Raw genomic sequence first — 19736 nt, 5'->3', positions numbered from 1 at the left:
GAAATGGGCGGGTGTTCTAATCAAAATATCGGGGTGTGCTGAATGAAATAAGCGGGTGTGCTGATTGAAATATCGGGGTGTGCTGAATGAAATAAGCGGGTGTGCTGATTGAAATAGGCGGGTGTGCTGATTGAAATATCGGAGTGTGCTGATTGAAATAGGCGGGTGTGCTGGTAGAAATATCGGGGTGTGCTGAATGAAATAAGCGGGTGTGCTGGTTGAAATGCTGGTGTGTGCTGATCGAAACATCAGTGTGCTGGTTGAAATATGGGGGGTGTGTGTTACTGATTGAAATATCGGGGTGTGCTGGTTGAAATATTGAGGTGTTGATTAAAATATTGCGATGTGTTGATTTGAAATACTAGGATGTGCTGAGTGAAATACTGGGTTGAGCTGATTGCAATACTGTGGTCTGCTGGTTGAAATATCGGGGTGTGCTGATTGAAATAGGCGGGTGTGCTGATTGAAATATCGGAGTGTGCTGATTGAAATAGGCGGGTGTGCTGGTAGAAATATCGGGGTGTGCTGATTGAAATAAGCGGGTGTGCTGATTGAAATATCGGGGTGTGCTGATTGAGATAGGCGGGTGTGCTGATTGAAATAGGCGGGTGTGCTGGTAGAAATATCGGGGTGTGCTGATTGAAATAAGCGGGTGTGCTGATTGAAATATCGGGGTGTGCTGATTGAGATAGGCGGGTGTGCTGATTGAAATATCGGGGTGTGCTGATTGAGATAGGCGGGTGTGCTGATTGAAATAGGCGGGTGTGCTGGTAGAAATATCGGGGTGTGCTGATTGAAATAGGCGGGTGTGCTGGTTGAAATATCGGGGTGTGCTGATTGAGATAGGCGGGTGTGCTGATTGAAATAGGCGGGTGTGCTGGTTGAAATATCGGGGTGTGCTGATTGAAATAGGCGGGTGTGCTGATTGAAATAGGCGGGTGTGCTGATTGAAATATCGGGCTGTGCTGATTGAAATACTGGGGTCTGCTGATTGAAACATTTAGGTGTGCTGAATGCGGGTTATAATACAGTTTGATAACGTTAAGAAATATGCAATCATACGTGTATTTGCTCTTTTTAAAGAAATTTCCCGTATGCATGCGTGTATGATACTTTTTTTCCATTGGCAATTTCATTGTATAGCTTAATTTTATATGGTATTAACTGAGATGACATTAGGTCGCACCAAAAGACGGCTTTGGAATGACGGCACAATATGCTTTTAACCTCTTCATCGTCTTAGTGTAAACTGTCCAAACTCACTTTCATAGAAAATAAGTTAAAATTACCTTCATTCCTTACATATACATAATACTGTAGATGGTTATTAATCCTTATATAGCACACAACAACTTAAAGCAAATATGAACATTGAAACGATATTTGTTTTGCTTTGTAATGCGGGAAAATTTTTAATTAGCATTATTGTATAAGAGATCAGAGGAAAGTGTCATTAAAATCGACCACCGACAAAGTAAGTTCTCCAACCATGTACAAAAACAAGCTGTTTATACGCCCAATTTTTATTTTCATAACAGTAACATTGAATCACAGAGAGTAGATGAAAAGTATTTGGGTGGATAATCAATGGCTTCCATTAGCAAAGGTCAGGTTCCATTTGATTCGCTCAATATAGCGACGTGCTTATTCTGAGTCCCACTGGCTATTAAGTGAACAATCTAAAAACGCCGATAAACAATCAAATGGATGCATTCTAATTTTTAATTAGTTTTAAATATATTTTATTTAAACACAACATCTGTATATAGACTGGTGGCCTTGACTGGTGCTGGCCTCAGAAGAATGGTTTGTAGCACACTCTCTCCCGCCGCTCGCTTGCTTTAATGGCTTTAAACACAGACATAAAAAGCGTTGGGAATTTGGTGAGGAAATACTTGGTCGGCTCCTCCATAATTTCACGGGTCTTTGCAGTTCTGTAAAAACAAAACAAACAAACACTCTAACCGATTAATTTATATTGAGTGGTAGAAGATGAATACATACAATCATGTATTTTTTCAATATATCAAAAATAATGGTTTTAGTCATAAGAGCTTTTGTAAAATGAGTTACAATTCAAACAAGAGGCCCATGGGCCTAGAATCGCTCTTCTGATACATTGTAGAACAGACAAACATTCTCACTAACCAAGATTCATCAATTAACAAAGTTTGATTATGTTAAATCAAATAGTACCTGAAAATTTAAATGTAACTGTCCATACTTTTGGTCGACACACTGAAGACTCAAGATGTATCAACTGACAAGTCAAATAGTATTCAAATATAGCCGTCTAATTCCAAAAGAAGGCCACAGTGACCTACTTTTTGGTCGACACACTCTGAAGACTCAAGACCCATCAACTGACAAAGTTTGCAATCTAATTAAAATTAGATCTTCCATCCGCTCCCCAGTTTTCGATACGTCGCGACGTATCGAAAACTGGGGAGCGGATGGAAGATCTAATTTTAATTAGATTGACAAAGTTTGACGATTGTAAGTCAAATAGTATCTGAAATATTCAAATATAGCCATCAAAATCCAAAAGTAGGTCAAGGTGACCTACTTTTTAGTCAACACACTCTGAAGACTCAACATACATCAACTGACAAAGTTTGATAATTGTAAGTCAAATAGTATCTGAAATATTAAAATATAGCCGTCATATTCCCAAAGTAGGTCACGGTGACCTACTTTTTGGTCAACAAACTATGAAGACTCAAGATGCATCAAGTGACAAAGTTTGATGATCCTAGATTTCATAGTGTCAAAATAAGCATCTAAAATTGAAAATATGAAATTTGAATGCCTGCAAAATTCAAAAAGTAGGTCACTGTGACCTACTTTTTAAAATAAATATGCTTCGAGGCCTCTGGACGCATCAACTTACAAGGTTTGATGATTCTAAACCTCTTGGTATCTGAAATAACAACCTAAAATGTATTCATAAATGACTAGCCATAAAATTCAGAAAGTAGGTCATGGTGACATACTTTTTATATGACGCAGTTGAAGGTCCCATGATCCATCAACTGACAACTTTTGATGATCATAGGCTCAAAAGTGTCCAAGATATGCATCAAAATCCATTTAATAATAATTACCTGCGAAATTCAAAAAGTAGGTCACCATGACCTACTTTTGAGACAACATGATAATAGGTCCTAAGATGCATCAACTGACAAAATTTGATGATCCTAGTCCTAATACTAAGCAAAATATCAAAGTTTTAACAAAACAAAATTTAAGCTCAACTTTGAAGTGATCTTGAGACCACACCCTTTGCCCCAGGATGATGCCTTAAACAATTTGTTATCTACAACTTATCCTCATCCTTATGCATAAGTTTGGTGATAATTTGCCCAGTGGTTCTTGAGAAGAAGATTTTTTAGCAACCACTACTTTTGTTTACATTTTCCTAATTATCTCCCCTTGCTAAAAAGTCACGACCCTAGTTTTAGTACAAATGAAAGCCCATGGGCCAAGAATACCCTGTGACAAATTTGACAAAAATTGGCCAAGAGGTTCTTGAGATATACATGTAGCCTTTTTTCCAAAAAGTTGACGCACACCGCACACGAGACATATGGCCATATGATTAGCTCTTTGAGCCTTCAGCTCAGAAGAGCTAAACATTCTCCTTTATCTACTGAAAACGTGAATAAGAGAAAGTTTTGGTCTGATTCACAGGTGCTTGGCGTTTTAAATTATATATAATTTTAAAATGTCTTTCTGCAAACAAACTATTCACAAGGTACAGGTATGTGTGGTCTGGTTGTAGTTGTGTGTGATGTTCTAGTAAAACCCAATGTTTCTCTTCTATAATGTTATGTAGCATCAAATGTATACATAATTAACGTGTTTTCCACTCTGACCAGTGCAGAGTGGGTTCTCGTGTCAGCGCCTACTATGACATAGGAGTAAATATATCATCAGACATTCGTCATTTCCATTCATAATAATGAGCGCTTGGTGAAAAAAATCCTCAATCTACTACCAAGCACCCGAAGCGTTCCTCATATAAAAATTGACCATTTCAAACTTACAGTTTATCGAAGTGTAGACAGGAGTTGTATATAAAGAGAACCAGTTCTACTGAAGTACTCCTGTACTGGCGAAACGACCGCATCTCCTGCATGACAATGGGCTCCACGTAACTAGTCTGTAAGCCAAGATTGGTCAGCATTTATAATTTACTTTCACTCATTCACTATATAAATGAAAATTGTGTTGATTCCAATTTTTTTTTACTGTTTAATACAACTATAAACAGACAACATGTAAAACCCTGTCTTCCAGACAGTCTATTTGGTTCTTCGTAGCCGCAAGCTTTTGTCAAGGCTTTTCCTTGGTTTATTTTAATTGTATTTGAATTTTAACTGACCCATTCACGCAGAGTTTCATCTTGCTCGGCAGAATTTACAATATCTATCATTGTGATTGTCCCACTGACAGCTCCTAATATAGGAATTCTGAAAAATACGACATGTAATTATAAAATTACTGAATTTAATGTCACAGAGAGAGGATCATAGGTCACAGAGCTCAATCTAGTCACAGTTCTCTTGATAAAACCTGAAATTGGCTCAGCACAACGTCGCCATGCTGTAGTGTAGACTGGTTTTCTTCTCACAAGAGGACGTGCCATTAAAAAAATTTCCTAATAAATGCACTCTAAGTTACAAACCCATTCCTGATGTCCCGGAGAACGTCTGATCCCACAATCAGTATGAAACGAAGCTTCTTCTCGTCCGCCCAGAAATACGGATGTCTGAAATATACGGAAAGAATTCGAAAAAAAGTACGTTAAATTGCCTATTTTCAAATTTCGTGACATATACTTTCAACTTTTCCATCGTCAACTTCCCATATTTATGTAGCAATATTACATTATCACCTGCATATGGTGTTTACATCTCTCAACTGATTCGATACACAAGAGCGTGTTCTGCGTATGGTCAGTTTTTAAATCGAACCAGGCTCCTGACAAACAAGTTGATGGTACGGGGGTTCCAACAGTCTCGTTTAAAATCAGCATTTTGCAAATTCTATGGTCGGTATAACGATCTAGTTTGTCGATACAACCTATCATTGTGTCAAATGCTGCCTGACGTGTTTCATGCCGATTGTTAGGCCGTTCTTGGCACACCGATTTTGACTACGGGTGATAGCTCCGTTTACCTGATCAAGATATAGGGTTCACGGCGGGTGTGACCGGTCGACAGGAGATGCTTACTCCTCCTAGGCACCTGATCCCACCTCTGGTATATCCGGGGGTCCGTGTTTGCCCAAATCTATTTTGTATTGCTTATATGAGTTGAGATTGACCACTGTTCGTTATCTTCGCCTTTCATACTGCAATTCACTTACATCTCGCGAGACTATATTCCCGCGATCTTGCCTTGTCGGATTTTCCACGAACGTTCAATTTGTTAAGCATTATTTAAGTATGAATACAAAAACATTCATCATAAGTCTGTATACAAAAACATTCACGAGAACAGTATGTTTGTGTCAAGGCAGCTTTGTAATCGCACAAATAATGAAGCACAGCGCTAGGATACAGGATACTCCCGTCTGGGACTACATGTATACATAATGTACATATCTGTGTTTTGCAAAACCGAAGTCACACGCTGTGACCCTGTAGTTTTAACTACATTAGACCTGACCAGTTTTGATGGAGCTAACCCTTACAGTGTATATGACATGATCTAGACACGATTGACTAAGTATAGTTATAAAATTACAAAATAAGGCCACATTGACCTACTTTGGGGTCATCACCACCACCACCCCTTATATGCATCAACTAAAAGTTTGATGGTCCTAGGCCTCACAGTGCTTTAGATATCATCCGGGTATCTAAATATGTACAGTCATTAAATTCCAAACTGAGGCCACAGTGAATTCTACCTTTGGGTTGCGACACATCATCTTTCACCCAATATGCTTTTGAATAAGTTAAAGAGGTTCGCACTTGAAATTTGGAGTAATGTAAATTTTTTGGGAAACGTATTTTTTATTTCTACTTTGATGGAGAATTAGGAAATTAAAAGAAAAACTGGGGTCGCTACACTTGTTATTGAGCTAAGCTATTAGGTGTTTATATAGATAATAATTTATCATGGATGCACAATGGGAGTTTATTTCAAAGAAATTGTAAGAAAACTTGGTGTACTAAAGAGAGGGGTTTATTTAATGTCACCAAATGCATAAAGGTTTTCAATAAGTATTGTTTTTCCACATTTTACTTACTGCTATACTGTCTGGTGTAACGTACAAAATCAACTATATTTAGAAGGAAAAAATCAAGCTGCAAAAGAGGGCAGTAAGAATATCTTTAAATATTCGAGATATCAGGACCTCTACCATCTTGGCTAGCCAAGGTTTTGCGATCCGCTCCCCTACTCCAGAGAAGCGAAGCGGATCGTAAACCCTTGGCTAGCGAAGATGGACCTCTACTGGCTTTTTATTTTCTTGTTTGAACTGGATGCCAATTAAGGATTATTTCATGTTTAGAAAGGTTGTCTTACTGTTCAAGGTTATAAACAATCAAATGCCAAATTACCTAAACGTATGTCAATATACAAGATATGTCGAATGGTTATATGTCTAAAACTGAAAATTATAAACGTTCATACAGCTACTCTTCTGCATTTCTTTGGAACAAACTGTCTCAAAATGTTCGAAAATTTGGTTCAGCTGGTATTTTTAAAGCTGTGTATCTGACCATATAATTGTTCAGGTCATTGATATGTAGGACCACAATGGAAACTAACTATACGCTAATTTGTGTCATTCTAGATAAATAAAGGCTATTATCATTATTACCACAGTGTTCTAAACATGACCTTTTTGCACTTAAAATTTATTCAATTGAACTTGATTTGTTTGTTGGTGTCAACACAACATATGCAACACAAATTAATCATTACATAAAATAGATACATAATCATGTCTTTTAACACTTCAGATCAAAAGATTGATATTAGTAATGTAAATAAATAATTACCTTTTTGCACTTGATATACGGAAAAATTCACGATATCAAATTTGAGAGTTTAAAGGACATATTAGAAGTAATGTCAATTTCTAAAACACATCATTTTCAAAGTCTTGTCTTAAAATTTAAAATAGAACTATTAAAAGTGGGGGTTAGAGACCAAATTTTTAAATTATTGGCGAAAATACTGAATTTTTATACAAAATTTCAAGTAAATTAATTTAAATTTGTTAAAGAATCGGTGTTCTGTTTTGAAAAATATACCAACTAAATTAATAATTTACAGCTTTTGATCTAGTTTCAAGTCTCAACTACCTGTATCATAAATTATAAAACTGAAATACATGTACAGGAGTATAAAAATAGAAGATATATTGGATGAAACCGAAACTGTAATATCACGCAGATTTGGAACTTTTTGATTAATCAGTCCTTCCGCCACAAAATATAGTTCCTGCAAAACCCTTTCAATATTTCAATTGATACATTTTTTCAACTGGAAAGGGTCTCAGTAATCGATGTGTAATATGTTTGCACCAATGGGATCAATATCGAACCAGTAAATACTTAGTTATAGCATCCTGCTCAGTTGTGCTCAAAAGCTCCCTTAAAATGATCCTAGGCCTCATAGTGTGCAAGGTTTGATCCGGTCACGGTTTGAATTTTATAGTCATAAATTTCCGGGAGAAGGCCACAGAAACATTTATGGGTCGTGACAAACATTTTACCCCAAAATGCATCAGCTGACCAGATTTATAGTCTTAGGACTAACAGTGTGAACAATATAACCCGAACATGGAAAGACAGACGGGAGATCCCATACGGCCACTCAGTCGGGCCGCCAGTCAAAACAGCGGCATATAGAATGTTATTAATAGTAATGTATACAAAATCCCAGCTCCAGTGGATCTCGACTAACACGTACATGAGAATGTCGGAGAATTCAGGACGGGCAACGGACGGCATCACTAACATGTCAGACAGGAGGCTGTTCATCTCCTGGTTCTGTTGGGTGACCTTGGACCAGTTCGCCTGGATGCTAACTGTAATCTCAAGACTATTTTCTCCGTACGCATGTTTCCCCCCGGACATGATGTAACATATCAGCATGCCTGCCACCTACAGAAATGAAATCCAGTGTATACACCCTGTACATAATAGCTATAGGTAACAAGTACATACAAATATTTTCATTGATAACGTATTATTTGTTGAATTCGGTCCACCAGATAATAGAAAGGAACTCGGGGGCCCCGGGTCATGAAGCGGAATTTATTCCAAAACATTACTTTTGTTAAAAACCATTGTGATTCTACGCAAAAAGGACTCGCAAGTTAATATCAAAAAGTTGTTTATGCAGTATGTTAAGATCATGTCTTCCAACAGCCAATTGGAAGTTCCATGGTCACATATAGCTGGTCTGTTTTCGTATTCTTTTAAGGCAGAATTTATTCGAAAATTCTACATAACAAAAAGAATAGCTTGTGGTGACCTTAAACTCGATATCTAGATACATCGACGACGTTTAATGTTTATGTCGATTCGATATATCAAGTGAACTCGAAATGAAAGACAGCAGAGAGGCTTCCACTTCTGTCTGTTTCATATTTGGATGTTTTTATTCTTCTTCAAATCATAGACTATAAATGCAAACCAACAACTCAACTTCATGACAAACGAGATACAAGAGAACATATTCTGCATATGATGAATATCTAAATCGGTCAAAAGAGGAAGCTTACTCCTCCTTTGATATTTCCAAGAGTCCGTGTTTTCGATTTGGTTTACTATTCTTTATTGATTCGCTATCCTCACATTCAAATAAAATATTCCGAAACATGTCAAGCAAAATTGTGTCGAAGAGATTTAAGATATATTATTATACCTCATATAAAGAATCACTAGTAAAACAAAATCTGATTGGCCGAGAAGGTCACGTGACCGTCGTGTTTGCCCTGCAACAAAACTTCGTGTTCCACCCCTTCGGATATCTCGTGTTTCCCTTTCGTGTCCAGTTAAATGAACAAACCCGAGTGTTCCGAATGATGCAGACAACAACATGCATGCAGCCTCGTGCATTTCCATAAATTTAACGTCAAGGTAAACGAATTTTATTGTGACTTCACAATGAGTCCGAGTCATTGTACTTTGATAGTTCGTAAGGCACAAAACATGCGGGTCTCTGATATACAATTAAATTGCTTGGTTTTGATTGATAGAAAAAACAAGCAAGTAAATAAGCATTCATGGAGAATGGAAATACAAAAACTGGTTATCATATCACTGTAACTCGTTGTTTTTACATTCTAATACGTTGACAACGCGGTGTTATTGTTAAGGCAATCTCAGCTACATACAATGTATAGCTGAGCGGACTCCAATTTCAAATACATTTTTGTAGTCTTGCTTTGTTTCGGTATAATAAACAATTTATTGCATGAATGTTCGGGAGATATGAAGATTTATTCACCCAAGAAAAATCATATTCCCCGAGGGCAACATGATTTTTCTTGGGTGAATAAATCTTCATATCTCCCTCACTATCATGCAATAAATGTATATTGTATTATTATACCTCAGTATGAGAGTTATATGCAACGCGTAATCTGATTGGTCTAGACGGTCACATGCCAGGGATAACAAAACTTCATATCTCCCAAACTTCCACCAGAGTTCGTTTGCTCACAAACCAAACTCTTCCACTTAGGCATTATGGGATAGCGATTTCTTAGGCCGCGTATACTGTGACGTCACTGTAGAATGACGAAAAAACATAACGTCAAACGTAACCAACTTTCAAAACAAGAACGTAAACATCAAATTCATTACTTTACACAATAATTTGAACAGAGTATCCCTACTTTTTAATGATCTTTTGATCATTTTATGTTTAAAATAAAATCCATACTTTTATATTAATGCTTTTAATATTAATATCTTCAGACTTTTAACTACGAACTACTTCTTTAGTGTAATTTGTCTGCGTGATAATCGCGGACTCACAATATACAAATCTGTATATTGTGGTGCGTCACATAGGAGAGGTCTATTCGTAGGCACTGTGACGTAATGAGGCCTCGACGGGGAGTTTGCATATCTCCCTCTCAAACTTCCACCAGAGTTCGTTTGCTCACAAACCAAACTCTTCCACTTAGGCATTATGGGATAGCGATTTCTTAGGGCGCGTATACTGTGACGTCACTGTAGAATGACGAAAAAACATAACGTCAAACGTAAACAACTTTCAAAACAAGAACGTAAACATCAAGTTCATTACTTTACACAATAATTTGAACAGTCTCCCTACTTTTTAATGATCTTTTGATCATTTTATGTTTAAAATAAAATCCATACTTTTATATTAATGCTCTTAATATTAATATCTTCAAACTTTTAACTGCGAACTACTTCTTTAGTGTAATTTGTCTGCGTGATAATCGCGGACTCACAATATACAAATCTGTATATTGTGGTGCGTCACATAGGAGAGGTCTATTCGTAGGTGACGTAATGAGGCCTCGACGGGGAGTTTGATCTCCCTCTCAAACATCATATTTCCCTATCATATTTACCCCTTGGGCAGCCTCGTGCATTTTCCATAAATTTAACGTCAAGGTAGACGAAGTGTATTGTGACGTCACAATAAGTCCGTGTCATTCTACTTTCATAGTTTGTAAGGCACAAAATATGCGGGTCTCTGATACACTGTTGAATGCATGGTTTTAGTTGATACAGAAAACCCAAGGAAGTTAATCTACATTCAAGGAAAATGGAAATACAAAAACTGGTTATCATTTCACTGTATTTCGTTGTTTGTATCTTCTACCGTAATACGTTGATGGCGCGGTTTTACCGTTAGGGCGATCTCAGTCATATAGATGAGCGGACTCCAATTTCAAATACATTTTTGTAGTCTTGCTTTGTTTCGGTATAATAAACAATTCATTGCATGAATGATCGGGAGATATGAAGATTTATTCACCCAAGAAAAATCATATTCCCCGAGGGCAACGCCCGAGGGGACTATGATTTTATTTGGGTGAATAAATCTTCATATATCCCTCACTATCATGCAATAAATGTATATTATTATTACCTGAACATCAGACTTGAAGGAATATGCCTCAGACTCCGTGATCACTTCCGTTGGTGTCCAGCAGTTCCGGTCCGCTGTAAACCATAAACGATAATGTCAAGTGATGAGTACAGTCACGGAGGAAAACAAAAGCAAATCGCGATGAAAATTTCAACTCACCAAATATCGCCTTGTTGCTCATTAACTGAATCCGTTTTGTGGAGGCCCTGGGAAAACCATACTCACTCAGTCGGAGTCTACCTTCGGTGTCAACTAAGATGTTGGAAGGCTAAATTGGAAAGAATATTTATGACATTTTAAGCTGTGAACTATTGGAATCTATTCATTGAACAATTTTTTTTTATTTTCACAGTTGTTATTTTCACACATAACAATAACAACCGGAAGTGGTAATTTTTGGAATATTCATCCGCGATATATACAAACTGTACTTTTAAGATTTTTTCTTGATATTTTCACTCGTGAATAAATACATCATTTCAACCCGTTGGATAGAGCAAATATCACATCATACAAAATAGATATCCTATATATATGCAATGATGACGCCGCTACATGAAACAAGTCTTATATCACAGAAGTCCAGTGGGACATGTCATTACTGGTGACTTAAATATAGCTGAAAATTACGATCTGAAATCCCTCATTTTAAGAGAAGGGTGAAGATAACGAACAGTTATCAATTTCATAACTCCCATAATGTAAAACTTATACGGTACCAATTTTGATGCACCTGATGCGCATTTCGACAAATAATGTCTCTTCAGTGATGCTCAAGTCGAAATTTCGGAAATTCGAAATGACAAAAAGCTAAAAGGAACTAAAAGGAAAACTAGAGTGCCAAAAAAACTGGAGCCAAATTCGTCCAAGAATCAGAGCTATGCATGAGGGAGATATCATCCTTAAGCAATACAAAATAGAGAGTTGGGCAAACACGGACCCCCGGACACACCAGAGGTGGGATCAGGTGTCTAGGAGGAGTAAGAATCCCCTGTCGACCGGTCACACCCGCCTTGAGCCCTAGAAGAGGTCCAAAAATGAGAGAATCACTGTCTCTCAATTCAACGAGTCAATTGGCGAAGAAATTAATTTCTATCATGGATTCTGTCGAAAATCATGTCATACAATCAATTAAATATGAAAGAGACACCAAGATACCTTGTTAGAATGGATAAAGAGTTATATACCGGATTATATGGGTTCAATTCGAGTCAGTGATATAGGATATTGGCTCATTTCGTTATTCGACATAAATTTATAGTTGTAGTGTAAATTCAGCATAAAGTAATAAAAGGTAAGTTTGAGTTATTTGTCATTCCACACAGAGTAATACGGTTAAATCTGGATCATTTCAAACGTTTTCGAAGTTAATGATAGAATATACATGTATACACGTGGATTTCAAATATCAATGACTTCTGAAACTTCGAAGGTCATTATACTGACGTCATTTCAAAAACTTTTGAGGTTTTATAAGTTGACAAAATATGTGAATTGAAGTAAACGTTATTATTTAATGAATTTCATTAGCACCTTATGAAAAGTATCCCAAACCAGTTAGATATACAAGATGTATAGATTTGTTCGCAGTCCGGAATTCTCTGGATTAGTCCAAATGAAGAGGATTAAAAACTGACGAGTAATGCCCAGAAAGATTAACTACTTCCTACATACTAGACCAACAGAGAACTGCTACGTATATGTATGTACTAACCTTCAAGGAAATCAGTATTGATGGTGAGGTGTGTGGATCTTAAAACTTACCATGATGTTTCCGTGGGGGACACCACAGTTCTCGTGGAGAGACGCCAGTCCCTTCACCAGCTGCCAAGCAAGCTTGTTGATTGTAAGTGGATCCAACTCCTGAGTGAGACAAAGCCTGTCGATGTACTCCGCCAGGGTGTACTCGTGTAGCTCCATCGCTAGGTAACACATGTCCTCCTCAATGGCGAAGGACTACGGACAAAGTTAGAAATGATGTATCAATACACAATAGATTATCGCATAGATCACAGGTATGTTAAGGCAGGTCATGCTTCATTTATGCACGTAAACTGCATAATTTTTAAAATCTGTCTTACATAGAGAGAGGGAGCTACTAACTGTTAAAAACTATTTTGGTTGTTTACATGCGAACATTTTGTATCATAACAACATGACAAACATGCGCTTCCTTATGACGTCATTGCATGACTGTTATAAATAGATCATGGAGGTACCTTAATAGAAAATGTAAAAGTAACACATTATCCCAAGATTCAAATATTGGTCTAACTGGCGATAATGACGGTAAAATACCCATATTATATCAGAATTACTGATAGAATCCTACCACTTTCAATAAGAAATAATTATTGAACATTTAAACACGAAACCATCTAGATCTAGCTCATGTTTTACATTTTGCATAATGCTATGTAGTTTTCTTTAAAAATTTTCTTAACAGACGATTCTATCAGTAATTGCCGTGTACATTAGTTTATGACCTTTCAAACGGTGTATAGAAAGTCTCTAAAAGTATGCGGCCTAATGTACTAATTTAACTATGTAATTCTGATATTACATTAATGTACTACTTTTGCAGTTTTATTTCAGTCTGTGACAGAAGAAAATCGGATCGACATGCTAAATGGAATGTTTTCTCCGTTAAACAAAGATGTCAATGAATGATATCAACATACCTTCTTAATATCAATAAATTCTCAGCGTTTCACATATATATTCCATATATCCCATGTCATATTTTTCAAATACTCTACATTTTGTCGATATTTGCATGGCACACATAAACAAATTCCTTGCATGTGTCAACGTCACTCGGTGTGTAGTCATGACGTCATCAGTTTACTTTCATATCGATCAGACAGAAATTACACAACAGCAGTATAGCATTTCGAATTTCGTTGGATCTTAGTAGCTGCATGGTTTATTTTATGCATAAATAAAACTTAAATAAAAAATAAAATCGGAATTTAATATATGCTTAGTGATATACTTATTTCAATTATGACGTAACATTGTTTCGTGGATTTTATCCCAGTAAAAATTTTCATAACCTGCCTTAACGAACCCGCGATGATGATGATGATGATAATGATGATGATGGTACTTTACCATATGTAAAAATACAATAGTTAAAGAGAATATATCAACAATAAATATCAAAAATCAAACTCTTCTGCGTGTCTTCTGGACGACTGGGTGGACATCCCACTAAATCAGCCACAGAAAACCTGAAATAGTCTATATACACATTAATATTTAACATTTACCAAAATCCTTCATGACGAATTCTGATCTGGTAAAGCTTGAGTCTTAATACACTGTAAAACGATATATACCTTGTATCTGACAAGAAAAAATTGCGTAAAATGATCCGATACTAAAGTTTCTAGGAATCCCTTGCCCAGTGTTCGACTTTTAAGGTCCACGGCTTGAATTGCCACCTCCGACCCGTCACTCAAAAAACCAAGCACTCCTCCTTCGTCTCTAGAAGGAAAGAAATTAAATTCAAGGTATAAACAAAACTTTCCGCACGAAAAATAACATTCTTAGATCATTTATTTCTGGCCTTTTCAAATATGTACTCACGAGTACGGGATCTTGAATTTCTCAGTTTCTGTCGGAAAGATGATTTCCCCGACACGTCTTCGTAGATGTTCTGGTAACTCATATATCTCTTGTAACTTTGACCTCCATCTGAAGCTGTTTCTGTGCCAATTGGTCACGGGCGCTTTTGGTGTTGGGGGAAACGTTATATTTGGCTTCCTCTCAAAATTCACCAGAGTGTCTTCCATTCTAGTATTCATCCAATCTTCGACAGTACTATTGGTCTCTTTACCTACTACGTCCTTTGGATGTCTATGTTGATGTTTTTCGGGATAATTCCTGGTGTCGGTGCTACTCGATAAAGGCTGATGACTTATCGCACCGTTTTCGGGATTATAGCGTGCGCGTACACCCACTGGATGATTTACGTTATTCGGAATCCTACTTGCATCTACTTTTGGTATTTCGTGGCACAACATGTTTTCAACCTCTTGTTTCGACAATCCTAAGGCTGAAGCGTAATACTGAAAGTCGTGGAAGTAGTTGGTCTCCATAGCGGCAGGGTTGTTGTACTGTTGATAGTAATTTTGCAGCTGAATGAATTGTATCAATTCCACTTTGTGCCGATTTAGTGCGATTTGTGTCTTGTCTACTAATCTTTCTTCAGCATCGTGAAATCCAGGAAACGAGCAGGCATATTTGTCCTTCTCATCACGCAGTTCCTCGGAATATGCAATGTCCTCCTGGTGGTGTTCAATAGTCAAAGCATTTCTGAGGATACTATCTCCTAGAGGACAATTCCCGGAAATTGTTTCCAACTCGCACTTAGCTTTTTCAGACTCGGTATTCTTTGGAAGATATCGATTTTGCCCGAGTGTGATATCTATACCAGTAGATTGCAAACCGTCCAGGAAGCTTCTTAATGCACTTTCTTTATCGACAAGCAATTGCGAGTTGCTGAGTGATTCGGTTGGCTGCACGAATTTTGTACCCAAGTGAGGCATTCTGCGCTCATGGCCAATAGGTTGAATGATTGCTACTTTAGTGTTATTCATTTCACCGGAATCTGATCGCATGCCATTTGGATTCTTCGTAAGCTCTGTCTCAAGTTTGGTCAATGACATTTCTTTACAATGTTTGACACTCGAAAGGTTATGATTCTTTCCACTACAAATAAAACCTTCTGTTGTCTCAGCTACATTGGGTGGAACATTTGAATGATCTCCTGTTTCACGTTTTGTCAGAGGCGGAAAGTTGTTTGCAATGTCTAGATTTTCAGCATAGCCTTCTAGGTCCCTGTATCTGGATGCTTGACCGATATTCATATCAAATGAAGAGAATTCGTTTGTGTGGGCCCTTTGTTGTTGCTGAGTATGAAATAGTTGATTGTTGATGTTTATTGGAGTGTCTCTGTTGAGAGTTTTCTTTGAGATTGTTTTGAGTGAAGACGCTTCTTCTTTTGTATACGTGAAAGCAGGATGCCTGAAGACAGGGGTGAGCTTGTTATCATCCTCCTTCTCGTGGTGAACTAAATATCTAGTTTCCGGTATTTCTGAGCGCGTGTTATTCATGAATTGTATTGCCACGTCTTTCAATGTTGGCGCTGGGATTTTGCCCCATGGAAATGTGTTTTGTCTCCCTTTGGGAGTTGCCACAGTAGTATCCAATGATACCATATCATTTTCTGAATCTGCTTGGATAATTAACTCGACAGTATCCGGTGTAGATGCACCAATTACTCCCATATCATTGCAAGATTCCTTTTGTGATTTGCTACATATTCCATTATTTTGATCATAATGAGTATGAATTTGTGTGTCTTCCTTTATGAAAGAAGCCTGTTGTATTCTATATGGAGTATCATCTAACACCTCTCGAGTAGGAAAGTATTCTAATTCTTTTCTGGTACCCTTCTTTACCAAAGCACCACTATCGTATGGAAGTTGGTTTGGTTGTCCGGTAGAAGGTGACATACAACTGTGTTGTTTCCAAAAACTATTTTCTTCCGCAGTATGACGAACGTTTCTTTTAAACTGGGATGTTTCTATCCAGTATGGATCGCTTTCCACTTCAGTGGAGCACAGCTTGCTATCATCAACCCACGCTGGGATTTCTTGGCATGGATCCTGATTTACCTTGTATTCATCACTGTCCCGAAGCTCTGCTGTTGATTCAGACTTCACTGATCTATGAACATTTTCGTCCTCCCATTTTCCAGGCATACTTTGTTTAAGAGAGGGAAATTCTTTCAAGTTATCGGTTTGGATAGGCGCCACCGACTCTACCACTCGAGTGTTTGGAACATTATTCTCGGTGTATGCCGTCTCCTGTGGGCGCCGCTTACAGGTTACATCCGACCACCTACGGGATTCCGAATTCACTGATGAAAGCAACTTTTGAGGTCCTAACGGAGATTTAACCTCATTTTTCTTCTTAACAGGTCTCTTTGTATCCTTCGAGTATTCAGTCTTTTGTAGAGATTTTTTCCCAGTCACCTTCGTCCAAGAATCCATTTGATGCGATAAATTCCTTTCACTTTCATCATGCTGAGCATCTTCAGAAAACCTCCAGTTTGCTTGCAGGACTTTGTTATATGCCCCGCATTCTCTGCCTTTTCGTTTTATTTTATTTTTACCCTCTTTGCTGTTGGCAGATTTATTCATTGCTGCGTGAGTCTCTTTGTCATCCTCTACCTTGTCCATTTCTGTCGTCACACCATGAACATCAGCGAGTTCATTGGTTAGGTTTTCATTCTGATTACACAGACCATGAATCCCAATATAATCCCCTGAGTCCTTATCAATGACACTAGAGTTAGTTTTTTCGCCCATGTAAACTGGGTGTGAGTCACCCGACTCCATCTCCTCCATTCCAGTTGTGATGTTTTCTATTGATTCCTTTGTCTTTTTCTCTTTCTCTCGCTGTCGCCTCTGTTTCTTTCGCTCCCGCTTTTTCGACTTTTTCGTTTTCTCTCGTTCTTCTTCGTCGAGTAATTCTTTAATTTTCATATTTCTCAAGTTTCGCTGGAGGTCATCAAACCCATCCCAAAATCTTTTCCACAGCCTATGTCCCTTTTCCTTTAGAACTTCGTCGTGATACTTGAGCGTCTTAAATTTATCTTGTAGTGACGTGTAGGGCTCAATTTTGCCTGTGTTTTGCACGATCCAAGTCTGGCAAATTTTGCATTCGTTTATGCAAACGATGGGATAAAAAACAGCAACCATAAATTCCTTGTCGTTTTTTCCGGACTCCGTGTAGAATTTCAGCGCTCGTAGACAAAACTCGGGTCCTTTAGCTTGCAGAAACTGCCTGGCGAATCTTTCGTCTATCAGTGAGTTGTACTGATACATGCATGAACAGAAGATATTACACGCGCTGCTGACAACTTCCTGGTGACGTAAATACTTCTGAACGGCGGAGAGCATGTTTGGAATTAACTTATCGCGGAACAAGATGTCCCGACCCGGCTCAACTTTGGACAAATGTTGAAAAACAGGAACTAAAGATTCCGTGAAAAAGTCGTCAAAATCTATGAAATCCACCATATCTCTCATCCGATCTATTCGATTCTTTAAAACAAGTCCAACGTTATCATTAATTAAAATGCAGTATATATATATATAGATAGATAGATATATATATATATATGTGTGTGTGTGTGTGTGTAGGTGTAAACTCATGTCAGATTTATCCCAAAATTTGATTGCTTTAGGTGCTTTACCTTGATATAAGCTTCTCGATCTTTCTGAGACATTTTTCCAAGGATGTACTTGACAAAATTCTCACCCCCGTTTTCATCGTCAAAACCATGGCAGACGGCTGTGCAGTGGCACTGTAACGGTCCAAATCATAAACATTTAAATAATAATAATAATTGTACTTGATACACCATTTACTTCATATTTATGTTGTAATGCCTCGCTTCGAAAGCGGTTGAGGTTTGGTACTAGAACATTCGTTTCGAAACCGGAAGATCGTGAGTTCGTGTCCCGCTCGTGCCATCTAAGACATAAAAATAGGTAGTGTTTGCTCCTTCACCAAACGCTCAGCAGAATCACGGGTCTTTCGGATATGGCCTTAAAAACGAGGGTCCGATTGTCGCGTCAGGTGTTAACACGTTAAAGAGTCCTCACTGCTATGGTCCTGAGTGCTAAGCTATGTGCAGCGGAAAGGGCAAAAATATCATATAAGATGAAATAAGCGCTTTTAATTTTGGTACCAAATTCTCTGAGAGGGTATCAAATAATCATTTTATGCCAAATTTTAGCAAAATCGGTGAAGGTATCTATCCATCCCTATATTGAAAATTTTTATGCTTACAGAGAATGGCTCTTAAAATATAATTTTAATAGCCATAAAAACTTAATAAACGACAGTAAATGCTTAATCAACAAACAAATATACACAAAAGTTAGTTAAGTTTAACTGACAGTTATCGTCTGGTTATCATCTAGTGGGTAACTAATAATACCAGGTCACTAGATGACTGGGTAACTAATAATCCCTTTTACTATTTATTAGTAAACCAAGATATCTCTTTAAATAAGAGAGATAACTCTTTACACTAGAGAGATATCTCTATTAGCTGTAAAGATATCTCTGTAAGTTAGAGATATATCTTTTTAAGGTAGGAAGTTATCTCTTTAACCAAAAGAGATATCTCTTTAACTAAAAAAGATATCTCTTTAAACAAAAGGGATATCTCTTTACGCTAGGGAGATTTGAAGGAGAACTCGAAATTTTCTGGTAGTTAAAGGGTTAGAGCTAGAGACAGATCTCTGAAAGAGAAATCTCTCTAGCGTAAAGAGATATCTCTCTATCAATGTAAAAAGAGATATCTCTTTAAGTTAGAGAGATATTTAACTTATAAAGACATATCTTTTTAATTTTTCCCCCCGGTGATCATAATGACTTCTCCCTGTTGTATCGCCATTAATATGATGTAACCCTATTTTTCAACCAATCGATCACAATGCTTCTAGTGTAAAAGTGGCGGAAGAGGTGGTTGGGGTAACATTATCAAGTTGCCGAGAGGCTAAATCCAGTGTAGCTCACATATGTTATCAATTTATTGTTTTGTTCACA

General features: G+C 37.4%; 1 protein-coding gene across 1 annotated transcript in view; it reads right to left on the bottom strand.

Moving 5' to 3' along the window:
- Window positions 1-1554: 1554 nt before the first annotated feature.
- LOC125669248 (uncharacterized) overlaps window positions 1555-19736 on the bottom strand; it is a 28174-nt gene continuing 9992 nt past the window's right edge. The window contains exons 2-12 of the mRNA XM_048903724.2: window positions 18373-18483; window positions 14694-18220; window positions 14444-14591; window positions 12867-13058; window positions 11262-11370; window positions 11103-11176; window positions 7932-8125; window positions 4688-4771; window positions 4385-4472; window positions 4047-4162; window positions 1555-1934 (exon numbers count right to left, since the gene is read on the bottom strand). Of these exons, the coding sequence (XP_048759681.2) occupies window positions 1796-1934; window positions 4047-4162; window positions 4385-4472; window positions 4688-4771; window positions 7932-8125; window positions 11103-11176; window positions 11262-11370; window positions 12867-13058; window positions 14444-14591; window positions 14694-18220; window positions 18373-18483 (4782 nt within the window). The 3' untranslated portion in view covers window positions 1555-1795. The remainder of the gene's footprint in view (window positions 1935-4046; window positions 4163-4384; window positions 4473-4687; window positions 4772-7931; window positions 8126-11102; window positions 11177-11261; window positions 11371-12866; window positions 13059-14443; window positions 14592-14693; window positions 18221-18372; window positions 18484-19736) is intronic.

The sequence above is a fragment of the Ostrea edulis genome, chromosome 1 (genome assembly GCF_947568905.1).
Source record: "Ostrea edulis chromosome 1, xbOstEdul1.1, whole genome shotgun sequence".
Lineage (NCBI taxonomy): Eukaryota > Metazoa > Mollusca > Bivalvia > Ostreida > Ostreidae > Ostrea > Ostrea edulis.
This window is presented reverse-complemented; position numbering and strand designations above follow the sequence as displayed.